We start from the raw sequence: 26,751 nt of genomic DNA on the forward strand, positions 1-26,751 counted from the left end.
TGTATTGGCCTTTACTTTGTGTGAATGAATTGTTCTTTTATGACATGCCAATGCATAGGAAGAGAGTTAGACTTTGATGTCACATGATATATATCACCTTTTTCTCACTACTTAATTACAAATCGTTGTTAATTAAAATTGACTTTAATATACCTTAGGATCCGGGTGGATCAATAACTTAAGCACTATATGCCTAGCTTAATGGCTTTAAAGAAAGCGCTAACAAGGAGACAACCCGAAAGTTTTAGAGAGTCATTTATTTCTGTTGTCTGATTTTAAAATATTTTTTTTTAAAAGTGGGGAACCTAAAACTATCCCCTTGTATAAATCCATTGTATTATAAAAATAATTATCCCCTTGTATAAATCCATTGTATTATAAAAATAATGTGCAAATATTGACCTTTAGGGTGTTTAAATTGCTTGTTTGATTTGTGTTGTGTAAAAGCAAAAACGTTGGCTACAGTGTTTGATTTTTACTATTTTACTGGAACGTCAAAAAAAATATAAAATGTTTACACAGTACTGTTATACAAATGTTTTACCACGTCCTAATTTTTCAGAATTTTTGAGTTACAAAACTATACGTTTCATTTGCATTTTTCCACATTGTCCTGTTTTTCACAGATTGCTGTTATAGTTGCTTTGTGTGATTATGTTTGAATTCTTGTTGGGCCTCATTGGATTGGGAGCCATAAAATTGTGATAGCATACAATAGGTAATGTTGGATTATAATCATACAATAATTTTATGGCACGTCATGATGAGATTTAGTGTTATATGAACTAACCTCTGTAAAGAAAGTTCTCTTAAGTTTTGTGTGGATGAACTGTTCGAAGACCGAGGAGGTATCAATATGTGAAGAATAAGGAGATACAAGAGTTCAAGTTTGGAGATGCCCAAGGAACCCCAATTAAACATTCAAGGAGACTCAAGCGTCTAAGCTTGGGGATGCCCCGGAAGGCATCCCATCTTTCTTCTTCAACAATTATCGGTATGTCTCAATTTTTGTTTTCTTCACATGGTATGCGTAAATTTTTGGAGCGTCGTGTGCCCTTTATTTTCCTTTTAGAAATGCACCATGCTGGCATGGGAAAGTCCATGGTTGATTTGTAGAATGCTCTTTGCACTTCACTTATATCTTTTGAGTATGGCTTCATAGAATGCTTCATGTGCTTCACCTACTCCCTCCGTTCCTAAATATAAGACCTTTTAGAGATTTTATTATAGACTAGATACGGAGCAAAATGAGTGAATCTACATTTTAAAATATGACTACATACATCTATATGTAGTTCATAGTGAAATCTCTAAACGGTCTTATATTTAGGGACGGAGGGAGTATATCATTTGAAGTTGGATGCGTGTTTATCTACATATGGAAAACCGGTTAGTCATAAAATCCTACATAAAACTTGTAGATCAATAAAAATAATATGTTTGATCCCCTGCAATAGTTTTGCGACATTAATATAGTAATATGTGGGTGCACTAGTGGATGATTGTGGATTAGTAAGAATATTGATGTTAAGGTTTGTGATAACCAAAACATGCACGTATAGTCTCTAGTTATGCCATGAAGATTGGAGCATAATTTATCCTTGATTGAAATCCTTTGTGCCATTATAATGGGGGCGTCATGATTAACTCCTACCAACCTCCTCCCTAGGAGCATCCAAGTAGTGCTTTGCTTCGGGAGAGCTAATAAAATCTTGTAATAAGTATGTGAGTTGACTAATGTGAATCCATGGATATACGCATTCTCAGCTCCACATATTTGTTATCCTCTTTGGTACCGTGCATTGCGCATTCTCACCTCGAGGATCGGGGCGACTTTTGCCGGCGCATCCAAACCCCATGACATGATACGCTCTGTTGCACATAAGTCTCATTATACCTTCCTCAAAACAGTCACCATACATATCTATCATGGCATTTCCGTAGCCATTCTAAGATATATTGCCATGCAACTTCCGTCATGATCATATACATGGCTTGAGCATTCATTGTCATATTGCTTCACATGATCGTAAGATAGCTAGCATGATATTTCCATGGCTTGTCCGTTTTTTGATATCTTTTGCTATGCTAGAACACTTCACATCCTCGTACACTCCGAGAGGCATTCTATTGAGTCATATTGTTTCATAGGTTTTCATATCGAGTTGTAAGTAATCAAAAGTGTGATGATCATCATTATTAGAGTATTGTCCCAGTGAGGAAAGGATGATGGGTACTATGATTCCCCCACAAGTCGGGATGAGACTCCGGACGGAAAATAAAAAATTGGGGAGGCCAAATGAGCCCACCACAAAAAAATATAAATGGGGGAGGCAAAAAAAGAGCCCACCATGAAAAATATATATTAAAAAACAAATAAATAAATGAGAGAAAAAGAGAGAAAGGACTTTGCTACTATCCTTTACCACACTTATGCCTCAAAGTAGCACCATGTTCTTCATACAGAGAGTTTAATGTTTATTACTTCCATATGCTAGTGGGGATTTTTCATATAGAACTTGACTTGTATATTCCGATGACGGGCTTCCTCAAATGCCTGAGGTCTTCGTGAGCAAGCAAGTTAGATGCACACCCACTTAGCTTCAGTTGAGTTATCATACACTTACAGCTCTAGTGCATCCATTGCATGGCAATCCCTGCTCCTCGCATTGATATTTATTGATGGACATCTTCGTAGCATGTTGATACGCCTTGTTGATGCGAGACTTTCTTTTTCACTTTTACCCCTTTGAAACCTACCATCATATTCTATTCCACCTTTATGCTATATCCATGGTTCACGCTCATGTATTGAGTGAGTAATAAAAAGCTGAAGCGCGTTAAAAAGTACGATCCAATTGTTTGGTTTGACACCTGGGTGCTCATGATTTATACTTTATGCTAGAAAGACCAAGCATGACAAGCTATATGATTTTGTAGGGATAACGTTCTTTAGCGTTGTTATTTTGAAAGGACATAATTGTTCGGTAGTAAACCTTAGTATGGATGTCTTTTTGTCAAAAGATAGACTGTTACCTTGAATCCCTTGTATCTTAATATTCATGCCATGATTAGATATTTTTTTTCAAGATTATGTTAGGTAGTATTCCACATAAAAATTATCTTTTTATCATTTACCTACTCGAGGATGAACAGGAATTAAGCTTGGGGATGTTGATACGTCTCCGTCGTATCTATAATTTTTGATTGTTCCATGCTAATATTCTATAACTTTCATATACTTTTGGCAACACTTTATATTATTTTTTGGGACTAACTTATTATCGAGTGCCCAGTGCCAGTTCCTGTTTTTTGTGTATTTTTTATTTTACAGAAATTCCATAACAAACAGAGTCCAAACGCGATAAAAAATTACGGATTTTTTTAGAATATATGTGAATTTTGGGAAGAAGAATCAACACCACACGATGCCCGAGGCTCCCACAAGGAAAAAGGGCGTGACCAGGGGGTGGTCGCGCCCTGATGCCTTGTGGCTCCTCCTTAAGTCGGTTGGAGCTGCACTTTGGAATCAAGAAAGATATTTTTGCGATAAAAATCCTCTCAAAATTTCAGCCCAATCGAAGTTACGGATCTTCGGATATTTAAGAAATGGTGAAGGGACAGAAAACAAAAGAGAAAATAGAAGAGAAAGAGAGAGATATATCCAATCTCGGAGGGGCTCCTGCCCTCCGGGATCCATGTCGGGCATGGACCAGAGGATAAACCCTCCTTCCACCTAGTGAGGAGGCCAAGGAAGAATAAGAAGAAGGAGGGGGCTCTCTCCCCCTCTCTCCCGGTGGCGCCGGAGCGCCGCCTGGACGCCGAGGAAACAATTGTGATGGCGATCTACACCAACAATTTCGTCGCCGTCACCACCAACTCTCTCCCCCTCTATGCAGCGGTGTAAACCCTCTTCTCCCCAATGTAATCTGTACTTAAACATGATGCTTAATGATATATATTATTATCCAATGATGTGTGGCTATCCTATGATGTTTGAGTAGTTTTCTTTTGTCCTACGGGTTAATTGTGGTATGGTGTTATTGATCTGAGTTGTATGTTGATATGTTGATGTGCGAAGGCGCCTTCTGTGAGGCGCACACGTGAAGGAATCCCGCTGGAGGGTTTGTAATATGTTCATGATTTGCTTATACTGGGTGGCTAGAGTGACAGAAACTTACACCCGAGTAAGGGGATTGTTTGCGTATGGGAGTAAAGATGACTTGATGTTTAATGTTATGGTTGGATTTTACCTTAATGATCTTTAGTAGTTGCGGATGCTTGCTAGAGTTTCAATCATGAGTGCATATGATACGAGTAAAAAAAGTGTTAGCGTATGTCTCTCCCTCATTGCATATGATAAATATCTATCATGTTATATTCAATTGTCTATGGACAATCTTTCTCTTGCGTTACAGAAAAAGCTTTCTACTAAACAACGAACTAAATTAATATTTATCTAAAACAATACCTAACTTTTATTTTCGTGTTCTTTTTATCTTGCAAAGCTATCTATTACACCTACTAAGTACTTCTAGTTTCCTTCCCACAAAGTAGATTCATACTTGATCTAGTTAAAGTAAGCGTTAGCATGCATAGAGTTGTATCGTTGGTCGATAAAACTTGAGAGAACATTAATTCTACCTTTAGCTCCTCATTGGGTTTGACACTCTTACTTATCAAAAAAAGCTACAAACAATCCCCTACGCTTGTGGGTTATCAGGCGAACTCGAGGAGGACCGTAGACCGAAAGACAAACTCAAAGAAGAAGTGTAGTCATCCAACCGAGCGTCGCACATGCAAGGACTGAAAAACCCTACGTACCCTAAACTACTACCGAAGGAAAGACACTAGGATTCCCCACCGACAGTGGACACTGAGGGGGGCATGTCGGTGGGGTGAAGCGCTCTTGCTGACAATATGAGGACACCTTTCAATTTAGGGCGAGAGGACACGAGTCCTCTTTGATGGCGAAAACTAATATCAATGTGTCCAAGTCTGATCCGTTTTAAAGGGACAATGACTTGCTCCATCCTTCTTTGAGAGACTATGATAAAATTATGAAAAAAACGAATGGACGTAGCCAATAAACTGACTAAGCAAGAGCTAAAGAAAAAGAAAGCCAAAAAAACTAACCACCATCTTAAACACCACCCGACCCATGTTAATTTCATAAAGGAACTATTCATTCCACGAGCAACAAAAATAATGAAAGACGACGGCATCAAACAAATTACTGAATATCGATTACCGGGATCTAATTTTATTATTTTCTTAAAGACCAAAAAAAATCATACGTGTATACCCATCCACAAAATAATTGTTCTCGACTAGCGATGAGAAACTCCAAAAACAGCGGGTTCCATGATGATCCTCTGAATTACCCAAAGACGGCTCATATCAGAACTTTTAGATAGTTGGAAAATATTCCGCAGAAAATAAGATATAGTTGAGAAATATTCCGCAAAAATAAGATGGTTGGAAAACATGATATGTGGTGCGGCGATGAAGACGTAATTCTGTTTTCCGTCAACGCAGTGCGGAGGCGGAAAGCGACGAAACCCAAACCCCGCCCCTCCCCCCGTCACTCCGGTCCAGTCTACCCGAGTGGCAAGTCCACGAACCAAACCAGAGAAAGCGGGGAGATCGCCGGGAATTCGCCGATGACCGGCGGCAGCAGAGGCACCACCCGGCGTCCATCCGCCGCCTCCAGGAGCGGCGGGGACCCCTCCTCCTCTGCCCCGGATCCGGACGCGCGCCGGGCCGCCGCCGCCGCAGCAGCGCGGCGCAGCGGCCGCGGCGACCATGGCCCGCTGCGCCTCATGACCGTGAGCGCCCGAACCCTCCTTCTCCTAGGGATTGCTTCCGTAACCCTCCTGTCCCTCGCCTTCCTCGCGTATACCGGCGGGTGGTGGCAGGCTGAGGCGGAGTCGGAGGGCGCCGCGGCGCTGCGCAGGATGGCGCGCTCCGTCACGCCGCTCGATGCGCCCCGGATGATGGATCTGCCTCAGGTGAGGGTCATCACCTCGTAGCGTCTCATTCTGTAATCTCCGCGTGCTCTGCTAGAACCTGCAACAGTGGAACTTAGGACATGGAATTATGTAAGAGCCCCGCAAATTGGGGAAGGACGCCACTGCTGTATATCCCAACCGCTGGGTCTAGATGGTAGCTAGTTAATGATGAATTTTGGTTAAACATTTGGTTACATCAGTATAATGAACTACGGATTGCGTGTGCTTTATTAGTGCTCTGGTGAAGTAATTTTTAAGGGCTCCTTTGGTTCATAGAATAAGAATATCATGTTAATAGGAAAACCATTCCTACAAACCTAAGGGATTCGAAGGAAATCTTTCCTACAAAATTCCTATCCTTCAGAATTCTTACAAAATTCCTGTAAACCGAAGGAGGCCAGTGTGGTAGTAAACCCTCCCGTTGGTTTGCCATAGGTCGTTAAGCTCGTTAAGAGGTGTGAATTAGAATAGTGTGTGTAGGCGAGATAAAACTGCTTTCCACTGTAATGTGTATGCATTCTTGTTCTTTACTAGGCGAGTATTTGATTTATTTGGTTCTAGATGATTTATAATTTTATATTGATTTTTGGTTGTAAACCAATTAGATTTCTGATGGTTAATGTTGACTGGCTGCAGTTCCAAGGTGATCACAAAGAAAGCTTATATTGGGGTACTTACAGGCCAAATGTATATCTTGGAATTCGTGCTAGGTACTTAACTTTAGTGATCTCTTCCTCTTTCCCTTATATCATGCTAGTTGGAATGATTCTGTTCTCTTAGTCCTCTTGGACATGCTAGAACTATCCATGAAAACTTATATTGCTATTTGCTAGCATCATTAGTTGTTATGCTTTGAATTTACTTGTCTCGAGAACACGAGGCAAACAGAGGTATTTTTTTTGTTCTCATTAGGTTAGTTCTATTTGTGGAGGACTGGAGGTGTGGTATACAATTTCTGCTGCTGGTGCAGCATGCTGTTTTCCATTAATCAGAAGAAATAATATGTGTGTGTGACGGCAGCTCTGTTACTACCAAGCTTGTGAAAAATCCATACTAATACAATTTATATTTCAGAACTCCGTTGTCTCTAATTGCTGGGTTGATGTGGATTGGCGTGAAAAATGGACAATATTTTATTCGCCATGTCTGCCAAGATTCTGACGAGCTTAGCAAATATGGGTGGGCAGATCACAATGGTAGGGATTATGGACGTCAAGAGCTGACTGATCATGGCTTGCACTTGACCACTAGCTTTCTAAAAGAGAAAGGAGATGGCAGTGGCTATGGAGGAGACTGGGCAGTTCGATTGGATGCTAAGAACGTGGGGTAAGTCCATATTCATTAGGCGCAAACTGAAAAAAAAAATCTTATTTAAATAAAGTAATGTTTAGCACGAGATGCAAATACTGTTATTTTATACTTGAATTGACCTCTTCATCACCAAATACAACATTAGGAAGTTGTCATATGTTCTTACTCCTGCAACATTATCTAAGGAACAAAAGGAAATTCATCCCATGCCCTTACAATTAATTTAGGTCAAGTTTAAGTGAAGCCCAAGAAAGCACCACACATCTGTTCTTCTATATTGCTGACGAAGCAGGAAAGTTGATCACTATGGGCTCACATGAGCCTCCGTCGAGAGGTCCTGTTCTTTTGGCCTCTGGATCGCATGAAGAGATTAGTGATTGGGAACTTTACCTGAGATCTGAGGTATACATATACTGTGGCCTTGTTAGTCCTAGTTTTTAGGTTTTTTTGTATCACTTGATACTAGTATGTAACATGATGCCATATGGTTGACATCTCTATTGTCATTCATGGAACTCTGTCACAGGACAATTTGGAAATTCACAGAGCTGGATTCCAGACGATCAGTATGCATAATCTAAGCGACCTAGTACAACATGCCCTTGTGACTAATGTAATTCCTAAACTCTTGTTCCTTTACCTGTATATTCTGAAGTTGGTTTGCAACTTTGCATTTATAGCTACTTCTGTGGACCTTTATAGGCAAGGCAAAGTGGGAACCTTAATCTGCCAGACATGACCGAAGATTCTTCAAATGCAATGATCTATCAGGTACTTTAAAGGTGAAGACAATATTTTTTTTTGCCCCTGTCAAGTTATTCCATCAATATACAGTACATCTTCATGTATGTGTCAAATCAAGAATGAGTCAATAACACCCAGAACTTGAGTAATATTTTTGTGCCTTTGTGATTTATGTTTTCCCTCTGTTTCCACAGATTTCAATAAAACTTCCTGCCAAAATAGACATAGTGTTCTTGTCAGGGGCTGGCTCAAAAAATCCAATGACTGCAGAACGCATTAACAGGCTAACAGGTGATTCTGCTGCACAGTGCAATACTGCTTATAGATAGGAGACATATTCATTATTGGATTCCATGGACATCATCTATAATATGCATGCTCTGAACATTTTGAAGGAAGTAACGCGAGATTTTAACTTTTTCTCGCTTCCTCGCATCAGATATGAGATCCGTTTTACCTGCATCTTGTCCTTACGTTGAACCTGAACTTCAGGAGTATTGAAGGCACAATGTTTTCATTTTGTTTTTAATTTTTATATCAGTAATGATGTCAGATTTTCAGGTCCCATGCTGAGCACCCGCCTTGAATCAAAACAGAAAGAGTTTGAAGAGAGATATGATCAAATTTTCAACTTAAATAATAAGGTGGGCTCCTTGGATCAGTCTTGTACTTTCCACAAGCTCTTTTTTGCAGTCTCTAGAGTTATTTTTCTCACTGTAGTACTGCTTCCTAGGAACCCTGAGTTTAATTTTCCCAAATCAAAAGTATTTGTACTTACTCTTGCATCTGTGTCCGTGTTTATGGGGCTGTACATGATAGTTACGTTTTTGTTATTGGTTGTGTGCTTTACAGTTGTAGGATACTTTAATGCTAATGGATTTTTTGCTAGATAGACAAATATTTTTCCAGGCAATCAGTAAAGCTTGGCTGAGGACTATGTAATAGACCTATGTTGATGCTAGTGTTGCTCTGATGCAGATTGTTTCCAAAGAACTATCTGTTGGTAGAGCTGCCTTGTCAAGTCTACTTGGCGGTATTGGCTACTTCTATGGGCAGTCAAAAATTGCACTTCCAAAAGGTTTTTCAGTAAGTTTTAGAGTTTCACCTGATATTCTTACCTATGTCCTTCTCATGGCTGTTTGCCACCTTATGTGTAGTGATCTACTCTACTGTGCTGAATCTATTTCTTGTGGGCAGTAGAACAGATACGAATTCTAGGTTATAACTATCACACAAACAAATAATGTTGAAGATTTTCTGTCGCAGCAAAAAAATGGAGATAAATATATTCCATATTGGCCTGCTGCACTATATACAGCTGTGCCTAGTCGCTCATTTTTCCCTAGGGGATTCCTGTGGGACGAGGGCTTCCATCAGTTAGTCATTTGGTAAGCATTCTATCAATTCATAATGTGCATGGCTTCTGCTACTCCATCCGTTATCTGGACAACTTCCCTGCTGTACTGGTATTATTGCTTTCTCTGAACACACTTCCTTGATGATGATGTACAGTCGCTGGGATGCCCATATATCCATGGACATAATTGGCCATTGGTTGGATCTAATTAATGCAGATGGATGGATTCCTCGAGAGCAAATATTAGGGGCTGAAGCTTTAAGGTTAGTATCCACCTCCCTCCGACATTCTTATCTATGTCCTTCTCATAGCTAGTCATAAGTTTGATGTGTCAGTTCTCATATCATCTAGTTTTTGGCTTCATGCAGTAAAGTTCCTGAGGAATTTGTTCTGCAGTATCCTTCCAATGGAAACCCTCCGACATTATTTCTTGCGCTGCGTGGTAGGACCAATTCTGTTCATCGGTGTTGATAATTGAGATATCTAATTACTTTCTTGGTATTTCTCTTTAATTATTCGGATTATTCGGCTTGTACACACTAGATGCTTTAAGTGATAAATGTTGACGTGTAAGGCAGAAAATCAGCTTACACACTAATGTTCCCTGCCTCTACCCCTTCTTTCTTCTTTTGAAATTTGACTAGCTTCTCTCTTGGAATTACTCAATTACTAAAGAATGAGGTGGCCAGATGGGCACCCAAACTGGTCCTATGACTCTAACCCGGGTGGTCGGTTGGGAGGTTAAACAGCTTATTTACTGGCCGGTTCCCCTATCCCTCCCACTTTAAATATCCAAGGGCATAACAACAACACTCAATCAACGGAAAAAATGGCTTTCAAGTCTTACAAATTATGTTAGGTTTATTTTGTTGGTGCATGTGTATCCAATTATGTGTTGAGAGAGAACTGCTCACAGTGGCCTAGCATCAGAATCTTATTAATGTGTGTATCTGACCAAGCATCAAAAACCTGTTTATGTGTAGAAGTGTGTGAATTATGATCGAGTGATTGCGGTCCAGTTGGTCTAATACATTTTCTCTCGCAGACTTGGCAAGTGGCATACATGCACACCAGTTTTCGGATGAGGAAGCTCAAAAGATATCCACTTTCCTTAAAAGGGCTTATGTACGGCTGAACTCTTGGTTCCAGTGGTTCAACAGTACGCAATCAGGTGAGCTTTGCTGTTTCAATGTCTTATACTCGGTCATAACTATTATGAGTAAATGATTGGTGCCTGTGAAAATGGAACCAGTATGCTTTTTTTTTGCCAAGCACGGAAAAGTATGTGTCGGTTGGATCTTCACTTTATTTTAAGTCATGTTCATCACAGTGTTTAGAGCACGCATGAACATGCTGAATTGCAGGCTGTTACTGATTTATGGACATATTGTTGAACACGAGGATTACCATGCTTAGTTGTCTTCTGTTAGGAGCTATCTGTGGTTTTATGGTAAGAAGAGTAGTTACACTTGACTATTGAGCTTCCAAAGCCTTGACTCGTCTATGGTATGTTTAAAGAATATTTGGGTTAATATTTATTCTTGAGCATTAGAGGTTTCGGTTCATTAATTGTAGAAAGCAATTCAGTATAAATACCAAAAAGCATAACCGAAACTAGATCAAGGGTGCAAACGTCTGGCACAGATGATAATCGTCTCTTCTGTCGATCATCTATATCTTCTTATATTATGTATAGGAACACATCAAAGTTTTCAGAAGTTTATCCGTTTCCCCTTCAGTTTCTCTGATTCCTTTATATATACTCTCTCCTCAAACTGACGCAAATAAATTGATCCTTGACTAGTTTAGCAGACGCTGTGTCTCAGATCAACTGTTCCGATGAGAGAAATGTGTAACCAGCTGTCAGGATATGGAACACGTATGCCCTGCCGAAGGATCTGCCTGTCCAAAGTTAGAAACTATACACTTTTTCAGGTTACAGTGCCATGTGCCTGTGTTTTGAACTTTTGATGGCCTGGAAAGAGATATGCTCCATTTCTTTGCACTGTTCTAAAGGGGAACACCTAAGCCTGTCTGACTGGTTGGCGGCTATGTGCTAGTTGCCAACCTGCCACTGCACTGTCGCCCTAGCCTAAGTGCTTTATAGAACACTTTTTCTGCCACACCCATTACGGTGTGCATTTAACCTTTCTGCGAACTGGTGTAAGCTGTAAAATATTATATATATGTATGTATTTGTACTGTTAAAAGTCAATGTTTACTGTTGGGTCAACCAGATTACCCTTTATGTTTCTGCTCATCATGTCGGACTTTTAGCTTGTTTATCATGAAGGTCTATTGACTTGATTGCTTTTTTAGGCAAATATGAAGGGACGTTTTTTTGGCATGGAAGAGACAATGTGACAACAAGGGAGTTAAACCCAAAGGTTTTTGAACAATTCTTAGTTGTTTGCTCCCGCTCTGGTCAGTTGATCCTAAAGTACTACCTCCGTCCCAAAATAAGTGTCTCAACTTTGTACAAAGTTGAGACAATTATTTTGGAACGGAGGGAGTATATGCAAAAGCTATGTTATTGGGAATAGAGTTTATTCCCGTGTCTTTCTGTATAATTGCATTAGTGAGATCACTCCCAGTGTTTCAACTCCTTTACAGACTTTGACATCTGGGTTGGATGACTATCCTCGTGCATCTCACCCTAATGACGAGGAGCGCCATGTTGACCTTCGGTGCTGGATGCTTCTAGCTACAAATTGTATGCGCTCAATCGCCGGGTTTCTTAAAATGGACAGCTCTCTTGAGAAGGTACTGCAATATGAATATCTGCACTGGGTTTGTCTCAGCCATTTACCGACTTACTCTTTTTCTTGAAAAATTGTGATCTTCTGCAGGATTACTATAAATTGTCAGATCAACTTTCAGATTTCGAGACACTTAACAAGGTATTGCCCTGAAAGTTCTGATAGTTTATTTTCGTTCATGAATGTTGTTTTTATTGTGTAGATCAAACAGATATCATTCTTTAAGTCACTTAACTGATGACATTATATTTTTGGATATGAATAGAGGCACTTATTCAATGCTAATAGTTATGATCCAATACAATCTTTTTTATATGACCCTTTAAACGTAGACAAAGAACTGTGCAATGGATGGTGGCTAATGTTACCAAGAACTTCAGTGAATGCTGTGGTTTTGGTTCCTGCCCAACTCGAAGGGGCCATATAAGCAATTTTTCTGGGGATAATTTTGGGGAAAATGCTGAACTTTCTGTTTGCTGCTGAGTAGAAGTATTAAAGTATTATGGTTTCATATGCCAGTAGGAGACAAAAAGTATTACACAAATGCCTTTGAATTCATGATGTGTTGCGTAGTCTTTTTTCTTCCAAAGAGCAGCTATCTACTAAATGCTTGTTATCGACTTATTGGGTTTAGCATGTAATAAGCTGTCTTCAAGCAATAACTAGGCTTCCATTGTTCAATTGTTTGTTGCATTTTGACAGATGCACTTGGATGACAAAACTGGTGCCTATTTTGACTATGGTAACCATACAGAAAAGGTTGGTGTTGCGCTTCCTCTTGGCCTTGTGATTTAGCTGACAGGCATGATTATTAATTTTGATTGTAAGATCATTATTAAAGGTTCGTTTGAGATGGTACGAAGACAAGGAGGCTATGAAACGAGAACTCCTGCGAGAAACATTAGAAGCCCCGCAGCTGCAATTAGTACCTCATGTTGGTTATGTCAGCCTTTTCCCATTCATGATGGGGGCCATTCCACCTGTATGCTCACTACCTCCATCTGTTTGCTTCTCACTTGTAACATATTTTTTATCCCAGCTCAGTCATGCTCATCCTAAACTCCTACATTGATAAGCAGTATTTAACTCTATTCAGGAATCATGGGTTCTTGAGAAGCAGCTTGACCTTATATCCAACAGCTCTGTCCTGTGGACGGATTATGGTCTTCGGTCACTTTCTAGAACAAGGTATATCGTTATTTATACACTTTGCTAAGGAGCGCAACTCAATGGTTAAATTTCATGGTACTCATGACTTTGGAACTTCTAGAGCATCCATGTGGAAAACCGTAACTTCACTACAGGGCCCAGTGTAGAAGACTTGGGCCAGTTGTATTACTATTACACGCACTGAACGATATTACCAGGTCATTCAATTAGTGGTTTCTGAATTATTTGCTGATCCATGGTCCAGCTCAATGTATATGAAGCGTAATACGGAGCATGACGCGCCGTACTGGAGAGGTGCTATTTGGATAAACATGAACTACATGATTCTTTCAGGACTACATCACTATGCACATGGTAAACTCCTCAGACTATGCTGTGAAATGCACTATTGTCTTACCTTCCATAAATTTCACTGTAAAAAATGCATAACGATCTAACACCGCGCTGCCCTGTAGAGGATGGCCCATACAGTGTCAGGGCAGGGGAACTGTACGATGAGCTAAGATCGAACCTGATCCGGTATATCCATCTTCCTCGCACGAGAAACAAACTTATCTGAATCTCAGCCTCTCTAATAGACGCCTGGTGGTGCTAACTTATCTGCCTGCATTTACAGGAACATCGTGGGGAACTACCAGGAAACGGGGTTCTTCTGGGAGAACTACGACCAGAAGAACAGAGGGAAGGGGAAGGGCGCTAGGTCGTTCACCGGATGGACGTCGCTCGTCGTCCTGATCATGGCCGAGTCCTACCCATCGTTGCACAGATAGATAGATAGACAGATGTATCGGTGTATCATCATGGCCGAGTCCTGGTCTGGTCTCTCTACTAGTGTAACATGTTTTCCCTGGGCTTCGGTAGCTCGAGATGCCCAAGAAAGGAACTAGAGACATTCAAGTCAGGGTGTTATACTGTCGCCTGCCAACGAGTGATGATATCACGACGCCTTTTTTTTTGCAAAATTCTCGGGAGTAGAGGCCTTTGCTTTTGCTGAAAATCCCATTGGAGTTTCCAACTGTTGGGAAGCGCAGTCCCCGCCTGACCGGGTGAGCCCTGCCCCCTGGGTGCCAGGGCTACGAGTAGGCTTGGAAGCATCGTCTCCTCTGCTCCGGTCTCGCACGCACGCAAAGCTAGGGATGCGCGCGCTTTCCGGCGCCGTGACGGACAAGTCGATTCCCCGCTTTGAATGGAAAAAAATCACGGCAAATGCTTCCACCCGCACCGACAGAATCGTTTGGCAGGCCGCGCTCCTCGCTGGCAGCTATGCAACGTTTAATTTTGATGCAAATGTTTGTCATTTTGCTACATTTTGTCTATTTATAAAACTGCATCCATGGTTGGTTTTAACTCGAGTTCGTTGGATTTTTGCTATAACCGGCGTTTTGATTTTTGCTATAACCGTGTTAATTTTTGCTACAACCGGCATCATTTTTTGCTACAACCGACGTTTGATTTTTGCTACTACGCATCATCAGCTTTATTTTTTTGCTACGATCATGTAGACATTTTTTTTGGTATAATTCTTTTTATTGCAATCGTCGACGAAAATTATTGCATCTTACCGAAATTTGCTAGATCTAATGGCGTGCCGGCGCAGAGCATTGCTAGTACACGCTCCCCTGCCACCGCATCGTCCTGCACAGAGGCAGTAATAATCCTGTTGTTTTTTCCAGAGCAAATAAATAAATGGAGGTCGTGGTCCGGTCCTGGGCTCCTGGCACGCGGAATCTCTTGCAATCAACGCGCGGTTCTGCCACACCCATCATCGCTCGCCATTGACTTCAGAAGCGGCAGCAATCGGCACAACTAGTGCTTTGTGCCGCACCGCAGTTTTTTTTCTCACGGTGCCGGCGGCGGCCGCGGTGCGTATGCTTCACGGGCAGCATCAGGCTGGCCGGGCCCGGCCGTGCTCGTCGAAAGGAATGGAAGAGTCATGCGTTCGAGAGAAAAAAAAAAAGGAGGGGAATCGTGGACTCGTGGTGGCTAATCATGGCAGCCATGTTGTCTGACCAATGACCAACCCATCCTAGGATGCGCGGGAGCAATGGCCACATGACCGCCAAACCTGTGAATGCACAATGCAATCATTTCCATGCCCGCGGTAAGCGCGCTTGAATTTGAGCTTGGTGCGGGTGCACGTGCGCAGGGGACGATTCTAGGGGGGACTAGGGGGCTAGACCCCCCTAACAAATTGATTTTTTTACTATAATAATAATTGTTGTAACTAATTTTTTTTACTTCATATGAACTTTGACCCTTTCATAAACAAACTTGCCCCCCCTATGCTTGCTTGCTAGCTTCGTCCCTGTGCGCAGCGGCTCCGCGGTGTGGGTTTCAGGGAAGGGACATGAAACGGGAGGGCGTGCGAAGGGGTGTCCCTCTGAGATTTCGCGGGAATCGGTCGGTGTTGGTTTTTGACGGATCTGTTTGGTTATGGTCTTCATTTGGCGTGTTTACATGTTTGGTCCTTTGGATCTACGACTCTCTTCATCAAGGATGGTTCCTGCTCTGGTGCGTTCGTCGTATGAGGTCTTAATACAATGACTTTTTCCGACTGGCTGTCACAACAAGATTTGACCGGTTCCGATGAGGGAGGGGACGACGGCCTTCGACTCGCTTCTATGCTTGTGATCGTTGCTAGGTGATCCATCAACATGATTGTAATTTGTATTACCTCATGTGCTTTCTGTACTGTCATGATTGTTTTTTAATAGATCGGAAGTTTCTCCAAAGAGAAAACTCAAATCTATTTAGCGACACCCGACAAAGAAGAAGAAATATAGCAAGCTTCGGAGAGGCAAACTTGACGGAAGGAGTAGGTGGCGCGCTGTGGCGAAATGAGAGTTTGATAGTGCACTTGTGAACTCAGCTCGATTAGCCGTGAGACATGTCTACCTTTTCACAGGCTCAGATCCAAATTTGAAGCGCAACTTACAAGAAGGATTAATCCACGATCAGCGCTAATAAAATTGGTTGTGTTTTCTACTTTGCTAATCATGAGTATCTACCCTGGTTTTGCTTCAATTTACGCTTTGAACTAAAAGTCGCACTTCGAGGTGTGGTAAAGGCATGTTGTGACTACATCATACACAAACAAAATGTATTCAAGTCAATTTTCTCAAAAAAGTAAAACAAGTAGATGAAAAACCATTGAAGCTCGACCCTATTCCCCATTCCGGACCTGAATTTTTTTCGGTTAATAGTCTAGGAGTTAGACGAGGCCCTGTTAATTCTCGTCGATATGAGAATTAGCAAATCCGAAATATAAAAACATTTCTAGGTCGCTGCCTAAGGGACTTCTACAAGGTTTTAGGATGCGTGAAAATATAAAAGTGAGGACACAATCAAGATATTATAGCTATAAGTACTTCCTCTATTTTTGTTTACTCTGCGTATTACAGTTGAATGAAGTCAAACTTTGTAAAGTTTGATCAAGTTTATAGTAAACAATATAAACATTTACCGTAACAGATCTATATGATGGGGAAGTACATTCAGTAATGAATCTAATAGTTATGTTTCTCAAGCGATGTTTCCACCTTGAAATTTTGTGGTGTGATAATAACTCATGGGCACATGTTGTGTCTACATCATGCACAAGTAATAAACATATTCAAGTCAATGCTCAAAAAAGGTAAAAAAAAGAGAGGTAAATTAAAAACCCCTTGAAGCTCAACCATATTCCCCACTCCGGAGCGGAGCTGCCTTCCCATCGTGTCGTGCCTATTACAACCCCCCGACGCGGCTGGGTGGGTCAGTTGTTAACCCGGCCCCGTACCCCCCACCCCACCCCCAAAATCCACCCCCGCGGCCATGGCCACCGCGCCGAGCGTCCGCACGGTGGCCGCCGTCTTCGGGCTGCTGCTCCTCGCCTTCGCGCTCTCCTCCACCGTCATCTACCTCGCCTCCCCGGCCCGCGCCGCCTCCCCCGGCAGCATCCTCCTCAACCTCCGCCCCTTCGCCGCCCGCTGCCCGCCCGCCCCGCCGCTCCGCGTCTTCATGTACGACCTCCCCCCGCGCTTCCACGTCGCCATGATGGCCGCCTCCAGGAACGGCGGCTTCGGCGCCGAGGGGGACTCCACCGCGTTCCCCGCGTGGCCGCCCTCCGCGGGCGGGATCAGGCGGCAGCACAGCGTGGAGTACTGGATGATGGCGTCCCTGCAGCAGCAGCAGGGAGGAGCGGCGGCGGCGGCGGAGGCCGTCCGGGTGCGGGATCCCGCTGCCGCCGAGGCCTTCTTCGTGCCCTTCTTCTCCTCGCTCAGCTTCAACGTGCACGGCCGCAACATGACCGATCCCGACACCGAGGCCGACCGCCTCCTTCAGGTACCAGGCGCTCCTCCACGCTCCCTTATCTCATTGCCTTCGCTGGTAGCTCTCTCCTGTGGCCTAGAATGGGTCGTCTCGGCTCCGATTGAGACGTCTCTGCTCTGAATCGTGTTTTGTGTTCGTGCAAAATCGTTCGCGTACGACCGTCCACCAACAGCCAAATTGCCCGGTGAAAACTGTACCGCTACAAAACACACTAAACGGACGAGAGGATGACTGTAGATTAATGGTCCATTGAACACTGTAAGCTCATCAAAAGATAAAACACCCAGGCTTTGAACATTGCTCTCATAGCTGGTGTTCCGTCGCTGTCGACAACGCTGTATATTTAGCAGCAGTGGTCTCCCCAAATTATGGCAGACATGGCAGGCCGCTATCTCCTTTACTTACAATGTGGCTTGCCTTGAAAGAAAAGAATGTTTGGGAGTTAGCAAATATAATTTGTGAGGTGCAGTGATGTGGGTTTCCCGGTAAGCTATCTGGCTGGTTTATGTATGAGTCGTAGGGGCAGTTTAGCAGGCTCTGATCACCATGTTTGTTCTTTGTGGAACTGAATCCAAATTGCGGACTGGAATGCTGAACTAACCTACTGCCTACCACACTTGACAATACGTGTACGTATGGCTTGATCTTGTAAGAAATCCTCGATTGGATATGGTGTGTCTATACATTTTGAGGGCTAATCGATATTACTTATTGTGGGTAATATGGCCACAAGCAGACTTGATGCACACAATGTCTGTGCATCTTTTGTCGTGATTACCAACCACTGCAAATTTATAGCCGGCAATCAGACTACATTGGTTTTACAAACATATATTAGGATGATAACAGAGTAACTTAGTGCTCCATGACGATGACACTGAGGCTGGATTCCCGTGTTTCTGTGTTCAGTATCTCTGAGAATTGTGCACTGCACAGCCCATTATGTGTAATCCTAAGTAAAAATGCTCCGAATCAAAGACCTGTTATATAATGAAACAAATCAATGAACATTATATTACTTGCATCGCATGTCACCTGTTTGTTATTTTGTTATGCCAACCTGTAAAGTTTGCTTAGCCACAAAAAAAATTGTTTTTTCTTAACTGTGGAACATCCTGTAAGGCTTGGGCGGGAACAAAAATCACACAAAAAACTGCCTATAACTGTATCGATACGCTCCCCTGTAAATGTGTAATTCTGTCCTCATTATTCTTTTCATCCTAAGTAAATATTTCATCGAGTAATAATTAAATTAAACTGCTTTTTAAACGTGTTTCTATCTTGTTCTTGTAGGTGGAACTTATGGACATTTTAGGGAAGTCTGAATATTGGCAACGATCAGCGGGACGTGACCATGTGATTCCGATGCATCACCCAAATGCTTTTAGATTTCTGCGAGATATGGTGAATGCATCTGTTCTTATAGTTTCAGACTTTGGGAGATACACAAAGGAACTGGCTTCCTTGAGGAAAGATGTTGTAGCACCATATGTGCATGTTGTAGATTCCTTCCTTGATGACAACGCATCTGATCCATTTGAGGCTCGCCCTACACTGCTTTTCTTCCGGGGGCGTACAGTCAGGAAAGCTGTATGGAATTGATTTATGCCTCAGCCTAGCATTAACTGTAGTGGAATCTGTCTTGAGAGTATGGGATCATAGGTTTATTTTTCTTCCAGGAAGGGAAAATCCGTGGAAAACTCGCAAAGATATTGAAGGACAAAGATGGTGTGCGCTTTGAGGATAGTCTTGCCACAGGCGACGGCATTAAAATCGTAAGCATTCTCTATCATTCATATCGTTCTCTATTTAGTGACATGGAATTAAATGGACTTGCCCCTCACCATACTCGTTCCTTCTAAGTGTATAGTGGCTTTTGTTTACGGTTTCAATATGTTGACGTGATTCACTTCTCTGTTAAGGCCTCTTGATATGAGAACTGATATTTTATAAATGGTTTACTTACAGTCTACAGATGGTATGCGATCATCAAAGTTTTGTCTCCATCCCGCCGGGGACACTCCTTCGTCATGCCGGCTGTTTGATGCCATTGTCAGTCATTGTATTCCAGTGATTATCAGCAGCCGGATCGAGCTCCCTTTTGAGGATGAGATTGATTACAGCGAGTTCTCACTTTTCTTCTCGGTTGAAGAGGCTCTAGAACCTGATTACTTGCTCAACCAGCTCAGACAGATGCCCAAAGAGAAGTGGGTTGAGATGTGGTCAAAGCTGAAAAACGTCTCTAGCCACTACGAGTTCCAGTATCCCCCCAGGAAGGATGATGCCGTGAACATGATATGGCGGCAGGTGAGGCACAAAATCCCGGCAGTTAATCTTGCGATTCACAGGAGTAGGAGACTAAAAGTTCCAGACTGGTGGTGAGGATTTGGTTAATCATGTACATATCATCATTCATATGGTTCATGACACGAAGCCATGGTCGTGCACCATGACACTGGATCCAGGAAGATGTACTGACAGGCACTAACATTTTTGCCCCTTTTCATTGATCTTACAACACCGTAGCCATTACCCCCCTTGAGGTCATGATATAGTGAGAACATGTAGTTATGTTATAGAGCAGGCTTGCCTGGCAGAAGCATGTGCATTAGAAACACACTTACACACACGTGGACCAACAAACTGGATGTTGCAATGTATTTCAAATAGATATAATTTCTCTTGCTGATTGCTACTTGTTGAGGCCTTTAACATCCAAGGTACAGTATCTTTTGACATGGTTCATTTAGTGTTTCCTGTGAGAAACTTTCTCTGGATTAACAGCCATGGTATCTTTTGACATGTTAACTCTCTGTTTCCTGTGAGGAACTTTCTCCAGGTATTGACGGGACAGCGAAGACTTTTGTGAATAAACTGCCAAATTCGAACCTTCTACATGTGTTCATATGGCTCTTTCCCTTATCATGCGGCCACAGATTGTGAACTAACTGCAGATTGAGAAACTTTCTCTGGGTTAACAGCCATGGTATCTGTCTAAAAACATATGGCTTGAACCGTCTAAACTCCACTTTCGAATTCAGCAATGTCTAAAACAGCAGTAGCTGCAACCCGTCCAGTTTCGAATTCAGAAAACGGTCCCGTGAAGAAATCGTGCAGATGGGATCGAAGGTGCTCGCTATGGGCTTCAAGACGCCCAGAGGACCAAATTTTAATTTTCAGATTTGGTTGGGGCGCGCCTGCCCAGGCAATAGTGCAACGCACTGGGCGACACCAGAGGGCCCCAGCAGCAAGCCACTGTGGTGGGCCCTCCCCCACAAAAAATAAATTTAATATCGTTGTGAGCGCATAAATGTAACACTTTGGTCAAGGTTGTTGTTGTCCCCACGGGGTATTAGCCAGTAAATGTAACACTTGCCTTCCAGTACGGCTACCTTGTTACGACTTCACTCCAGTCGCAAGCCTAGCCTTAGGCATCCCCCTCCTTACGGTTAAGGGTAATGACTTCAAACATGGCCAGCTCCTATAGTGTGACGGGCGGTGTGTACAAGGCCCGGGAACGGATTCACCGCTGTATGGCTGACCGGCGATTACTAGCAGGTTGTTGTAACCACTCCTACATCACAGGATCACTAGAAGAAATGGCCTACGTGCCACACAATTAGAACACGCAAAAAGGAGGCCCCGTTAAAGAAAACCTGAAGATGGGATTCTAGGCGCCCGCTAAACCCCTCATGAGGACTCTACTGCCAACCTCCAGAGGACCAAATTTTAATTTTAATATTTGGTTGGGGTGCGCCTGCCCAGGCAATAGTGCAACGCACTGGGCGACACCCGAGGGCCCCAGTGGCAAGCCACTGTGGTGGGCCCTCCCCCACAAAAAATAAATTTAATATCGTTGTGGGCGCATGGCCCACATATCAGATATTAAACTGATAAGAACAGATACTACACTTGATCTTAGCCAAAAGGCCGAGAAAGGTATGAGTTGAAACGCTGCCGTCGCCCTCTATTTGTAGCCTCCTCCCCCTCCCGTCTCCTCCTCGCCAGCCGAGGTGGGACTAAACCACCCGCTCGCTGCACCGCGCACCCTCCCCGAGCCAGCAGCCTCTTTGCGCATGGGCCGCAAACGACACGGCCTTCCCGACGAGGCCTGTAATACGGGCCAGAGTGCTAAGGCCGAGCGCTGTTAGACAACTCTCCGTCGAAGTGTGTTCTGAAGCCTGACGATCCATGCATGCATGGCTGGCTGGTGGTGCGACGAGACGCCGGCGTCGATCGACCTAAGGCGAGGTCCCCTTCCCTCGAGCACCTGAGGCGAGCCTGCCATGGATGGGAAGTCGTCGGCGGCGTGGAGGTCTTCCACATGCTGCAGTCGGTCAGCAAAGCAGCAATCCTTGAGGCGCCCGATGAGCAGTTGGATGTGATTTTGAGGCATCCCGACTGCATCCTAAGCTCGTCCATTAGACACACTGTCATCGCAAGACGCGATGCTGCTGAAATAAGGAAGAGAATTTGGAAGAGCTTCACACATAAAGACTGATCTGGTTTATCTAGTAGTCTCCAGCAGTGCTTTGCTAACATGGCTAGATTAAAAGAGTGGAGATCTCAGAAGCCCATCCCTCCATCTTTCTTTGGGAAGCACAATTTCCACCAAGCCCACCAATGCATTTTATTGTTATTTGCATCATCTGCCCACCAGAACCTAGCAATTGCATTTGTGATATCGTCACACACTCCTTTAGGGTTTTTAAAAGCAGACACTGCATACACAGAGATTTTTTGGGCCATAACCTTAATCAAAATTTCCCTATATTCAATTGACAAAAGTCTCTCATTCCATCCATGTGTTCGCGAGCAAACCCTTTCAACAAAGTGGTTAAAACAGTGGCTCCTATCAGCTCCAACTAAAGCTGGCACACCAAGATACTTATCCGAGAGGGCTTCTGTGTTGACATTAGCCAACACATGATATTAGTAGGTTACCTTCACAAGTAAGCCATAAGCCAAAAGTGAAAACTTGAAGGACCTTCGACAAGTTAAGCTAACGATTGATATTTTGCATCTTTCAATATGCGAAGATATCCAATAAGGCTTAATATTGTGATAACCAAGATATGACCATATATAAGATTGACTTTCAACAGATGACATCAGAGAGAAGGATTTGCCGTTTTCTTAAAACAATAAAGTGAGGAGATGGTCTATGTTAATAAAACTATTAATTAAGAACATGATTAATTATGACATGACTGGTTTACAACAAACATATGCACTGAAAAATGAAGACTTGAAGATAGTAAAGAATTTTTTTTGATTGTAATTACTTTCTTTCAACGAGTCACTAGAAGGATAGTTGTCGACTTGAAAATGAGGATTTATTAGTTATTCGTTTGGCGGAACCACAAGTAATAATTGTTGAGAATAGGGAAACGGCAAAAACACATGATTGGTAATATGGAGAAAAGAAAAACAAGGGAAAAAATGAGTCTTTTTGTAACTGACAGTTGTTGTTTTTTCTTGTACAATAGTTGTGTTACATCAAACCAAAAACCAACCTATCATAAACAAAAATGGAAGAGTCTACTATCCAACACCCATGGTCATATACACTCGATTTGTATTAGTATGAGAGGCGCATTGTGGGTGCAAGATCGCTAACTTGATAAATCAATAAGAGAAACTAAACAAAGATCGTTATAGATATTGTAATATATGGTCCCAGACTATTTTAGCGGTGTTTTTGTTTGATCCAAGGGCCATATAGTCTCTTATATATCTTCTAAGAGGTAAGACTAGTCCATGTATCTTCAGGTTGGATTCTTTCGATCTACGCTACTCTTCAACATTGACGGTTGTTGTTTTGGTGTGCTGGTCCTATAGGGCCTTAGCACGAAGTCTTTCCGACTATCTGCTACAATAAATTTTACCCGCTCTGATACGGGAGGGGCGATGACGACGACGCTCCTCGGCTCACTTGAGTGCTTGTAGTCGTTGTTGTGTGGTCTATGAATTTCAATGTAATTTTTATGATTTCTGATCTTCGTTGTACTGCCATGATTAAATATGAATAGATTAGAAGTTTTCACGCAATTTTTTCAAAGCGTCGATTAATAATATGGAAATATATTGCTAAACGCTCTTGCAATATCGAGTATTACGTTAAATAGAATATTTGAGGCGAACCAACATGTGGTTGGATGGTTAGAGGGAGTGTGATATCCCAATCAACGAGGGTTTAAGTCCCGGTGCTCACATTTATTCCTGAATTTATTTCAGTATTTCCAGCGTGCATTCACTAGGAAAATATGTTTTTGTCGACGATGAGGTGCGTGCAATAACTTCGTAAATTTCAAAATGATATGCCGGCTCAGTCCCGAAGGTGCTCATAGGGTAGGGTGTGTGCGTGCATTCATAAGAATGGGCGTATGCGCGTGTATATGATCGCTTGCATCTGTACTAAATAATATAATGATTTAGAAAAGGCACATACTTTAACTTTCATTTGCAAAGTTGATAACCTACCTAATTTGACATGTGAATGTAATTCCGCAAACAACTTCAAATCATTGCGCTTGTTTTCAATCAAATTTTAGTCGCTTGGAAACAAAACCCGAATCGACAACAGTTTGTTCCACGTACAAAATTAACTTGGACTTTTCTTTTTGATATGTCAAGGCACACACAAGTTGTGTGAGCCATACATATTTATTTTTTCTAATGTGCTATAACCTTTTTAAATATGCATAACACCCTTAGAATTCTTATGCTTCATCGCCAAATAAGTGGAGTTATTAGTTAATGTGCACCCCTTAATTACGTGAATAAAGTGTATGGTATTTTTGAAAAGAGAATAATGTGCATTACTTCTTCCCTTTTATGCCACAAATCCATTAATTGGATGATCCGATATAATCTTTTTGCACAATAGCAATAAATATCAGCAATCAGAGGCAAGGATTCTGAGTACCAAGGTCATAAGGAGCTGAACAATGCAGGGCTCAACTTGTGGTCAATATTTTGTTTTTACTCGAAAGGTAAAAGTACAAGTATGCACACACAACGGACACAAAGAAGCAATCCAAATACTATATAGGGCTACCGAAAATAACATCAACGCTAAATGCAAGTGAACAAGAAGAAATAACGCCAAGGCCTAGAGTTGATCTCATATACTCCTATATGGACAACCAGGCCGACTTGCTTGCTAGATTTACGCACAACATTACTGGGAATTCAACATCGCTAGTCTTCATCAAACTTCTTTCCGTAAGTTCACCATTCTTACTGGCCGAAGAGCATGTTGGCGTGCGGGTAGAGGTCCTTGTAGTAAATCTCCCTGATGGTCACCTCGCTGACGCCGGTTGCCGTGGACACGTCGCGCATGGATTTCCCGGCGCCGGCGCGCTCGATGGCCATGTACATGACGGTGGCGGCGATGGAGTCGGGGTTGCGCCTCACGTCCAGGTTCTTCTCCAGCCTCTGCGCCGCCTCCAGCGCCACGCCCACCTCCTGGTCGCCCATCCCGAGCAGCGAGCCGAAACGGCGCAGGTAGTCGCTCGCCCGCACCACGGTGCCGATCATCATCATCTCCCCCGCCGCCTTATCGCCGTCCTCCTCCCTGAGGTGGTCCTTCATGAGCTTGAAGAGCTTCCCGATGTCCTTGAGCCCCGCCGTGACGCTGTCGCCCGTCACGGACGCCAGCTCCTTGAACGTCCGCGGCGTGCCCTCGGCGCGGCACGCCACGTGGAGGCAGGCCGCGTAGAGCGCCTGCCGGTTCCGGCACTTGCCGCCCCTGGTAAACACCTTGGCGTTCTCCACCTTCCGGAGCACGTCCCTGGCGCGGTCCTTGACGGCCGCCGTCAGCCCCAGCCGCGCCGCCATGTCGTCGATGCCGTGGAAAGACTCGGCGAGCGACCTGTCGGGCACCGGCCCCACCGCGCCGCGCGTCTTTGGCGCACCGCCGCCGCCGCCCCGCGAAGTACCGGCGCCGACCGCGCCGCCGCGCTTCCTCGTCGGTGCTCCCAAGAAGGCGCCCTCCCCCGCGTGCGTCACGGCGTCGCCGGGCGCTTTCACTTTGGCATGCGCGTCGCCTGGGGAGGGGTAGGCGACGGCGGTCCCGGCGGGGGGGAGGGAATGGTCACCGGCGCCGTCGATGCCCCCGACCTGGCTGAGGAAGGTGCTCCACGCGGAGGGCCGGTCGACGTAGCGCTGGCCGAGGACGCGGCCGCACAGGGCGCAGACGGTGTCCCCGGAGGCGCGGTCAACGGCGACCGCGACGGCGCGGCGGCAGTCCGGGCAGTAGCGCATGGAGCTCGCGACGTCGCTCATTGCTGGCTGCCGCTGCCGTTACCGCTCTCGGTCGCTATAGGATGGAACAATTTGGCTTCCCGTTCGTGCGCCCGCTGGCTCGCTTGCTTTTGGTGCGGCGTAGGAGGTCTGGGGTGGGTTTGTTGGGGTGTTGGGATCGCTGGATGGCTCCTTTTATAGACCCGTAGGTCGGTGGGGGCCCGGCTCGAAGTCGCCCTTTTTTCCTCGTGGGGTTCCGGACTCAACAACCAGCGTTTCTTTCCGATTAGGCTTGGGAACCGAGTGCCGGCCCACAGGGCCTGGGCTTCGGACGTGACACTATTTTTAGACTTACACCTACACAGATTTAGTATTGGGCCTGGGGCGTAGCCCAACACAGCCTGGATGGCTCCATCCCTTCCAATCGCACCGAACTGCCGACTAGTAGAGAGAGATCGCACTCACGGTCACGGTTGCGCCGCCGTCCTGCTGGCTTGCCCTGCTCGACGCTGTCGTCCGCTATCTTCGTCGCGACCTCGACTAGTCCCGCCCTTCCCTGGGCGCCTGGCTGCACGCTCCCTTCTGCACTCCCGATGGCTGCTCTGCGTAATGCGCTAGCTGAACCTCGACACCTCGTTGTTCCGCCCAGAGCTCGACCCTCGTGCTGCTGGCCGGTTCCTGCATCAACAACACGCACAAGACTTTGAGGGTGTTTGTTTACAAAGATTTTTTGATGTAGGAATTAAAAAAGTCATTTTTAGTTTCATCTAAACCAAACATGATGAACTCTTAGGGACTAAAAGTGGGCATTTGAGACTAAAGAAAGAAGATCTCGAGGGAG

At 43.9% G+C, this 26,751-nt stretch overlaps 3 protein-coding genes, 1 non-coding gene and 1 pseudogene across 4 annotated transcripts; 2 read left to right on the top strand and 3 right to left on the bottom strand.

Annotated features, from left to right (window-relative positions):
* Positions 1–5,594: 5,594 nt before the first annotated feature.
* Positions 5,595–14,257, top strand: LOC123445241 (mannosyl-oligosaccharide glucosidase GCS1-like). The gene is made up of 22 exons (XM_045122204.1): positions 5,595–6,011; positions 6,648–6,721; positions 7,086–7,337; positions 7,550–7,724; positions 7,849–7,935; positions 8,025–8,093; positions 8,261–8,357; positions 8,628–8,710; positions 9,045–9,152; positions 9,333–9,454; positions 9,579–9,686; positions 9,792–9,865; positions 10,469–10,594; positions 11,743–11,810; positions 12,037–12,186; positions 12,273–12,323; positions 12,885–12,941; positions 13,024–13,164; positions 13,279–13,370; positions 13,597–13,706; positions 13,808–13,871; positions 13,969–14,257. The coding sequence occupies exons 1-22, from the start codon at positions 5,664–5,666 to the stop codon at positions 14,120–14,122; spliced, it is 2,610 nt and encodes an 869-aa protein (XP_044978139.1). The 5' UTR covers positions 5,595–5,663; the 3' UTR covers positions 14,123–14,257.
* Positions 14,258–17,108: 2,851 nt separating this feature from the next.
* On the top strand, positions 17,109–20,352 carry LOC123445242 (probable arabinosyltransferase ARAD1). Its single transcript, XM_045122205.1, has 4 exons — positions 17,109–17,675; positions 18,957–19,253; positions 19,343–19,438; positions 19,632–20,352. The coding sequence occupies exons 1-4, from the start codon at positions 17,166–17,168 to the stop codon at positions 20,043–20,045; spliced, it is 1,317 nt and encodes a 438-aa protein (XP_044978140.1). The 5' UTR covers positions 17,109–17,165; the 3' UTR covers positions 20,046–20,352.
* A 497-nt stretch (positions 20,353–20,849) lies between these two features.
* On the bottom strand, positions 20,850–20,975 carry LOC123445896 (annotated as a pseudogene).
* A 434-nt stretch (positions 20,976–21,409) lies between these two features.
* LOC123445889 lies at positions 21,410–21,606 on the bottom strand. The gene has a single exon (XR_006631247.1). It is a non-coding gene; the product is annotated as a U2 spliceosomal RNA (small nuclear RNA).
* Positions 21,607–24,728: 3,122 nt separating this feature from the next.
* On the bottom strand, positions 24,729–25,952 carry LOC123442074 (transcription initiation factor IIB-like). Its single transcript, XM_045118185.1, has one exon. It carries the CDS (start codon positions 25,950–25,952, stop codon positions 24,906–24,908), a length of 1,047 nt encoding a protein of 348 aa, XP_044974120.1. The 3' UTR covers positions 24,729–24,905.
* Positions 25,953–26,751: the final 799 nt, after the last annotated feature.

Source organism: Hordeum vulgare, chromosome 3H, assembly GCF_904849725.1.
Source record: "Hordeum vulgare subsp. vulgare chromosome 3H, MorexV3_pseudomolecules_assembly, whole genome shotgun sequence".
NCBI lineage: Eukaryota > Viridiplantae > Streptophyta > Magnoliopsida > Poales > Poaceae > Hordeum > Hordeum vulgare.

Excerpts from the sequence above, each read along its gene's own strand:
- LOC123445241 (XM_045122204.1), top strand. The coding sequence starts at position 5,664 with ATGACCGGCGGCAGCAGAGGCACCACCCGGCGTCCATCCGCCGCCTCC. Across the intron at positions 9,687-9,791 it reads TTAGGGGCTGAAGCTTTAAG|TAAAGTTCCTGAGGAATTTG; the intron begins GTTAGTATCCAC and ends GGCTTCATGCAG. Across the intron at positions 13,165-13,278 it reads TGATGGGGGCCATTCCACCT|GAATCATGGGTTCTTGAGAA; the intron begins GTATGCTCACTA and ends AACTCTATTCAG.
- LOC123445242 (XM_045122205.1), top strand. The coding sequence starts at position 17,166 with ATGGCCACCGCGCCGAGCGTCCGCACGGTGGCCGCCGTCTTCGGGCTG. Across the intron at positions 17,676-18,956 it reads AGGCCGACCGCCTCCTTCAG|GTGGAACTTATGGACATTTT; the intron begins GTACCAGGCGCT and ends TTGTTCTTGTAG. Across the intron at positions 19,254-19,342 it reads GGCGTACAGTCAGGAAAGCT|GAAGGGAAAATCCGTGGAAA; the intron begins GTATGGAATTGA and ends TTTTTCTTCCAG.
- LOC123442074 (XM_045118185.1), bottom strand. The coding sequence starts at position 25,952 with ATGAGCGACGTCGCGAGCTCCATGCGCTACTGCCCGGACTGCCGCCGC.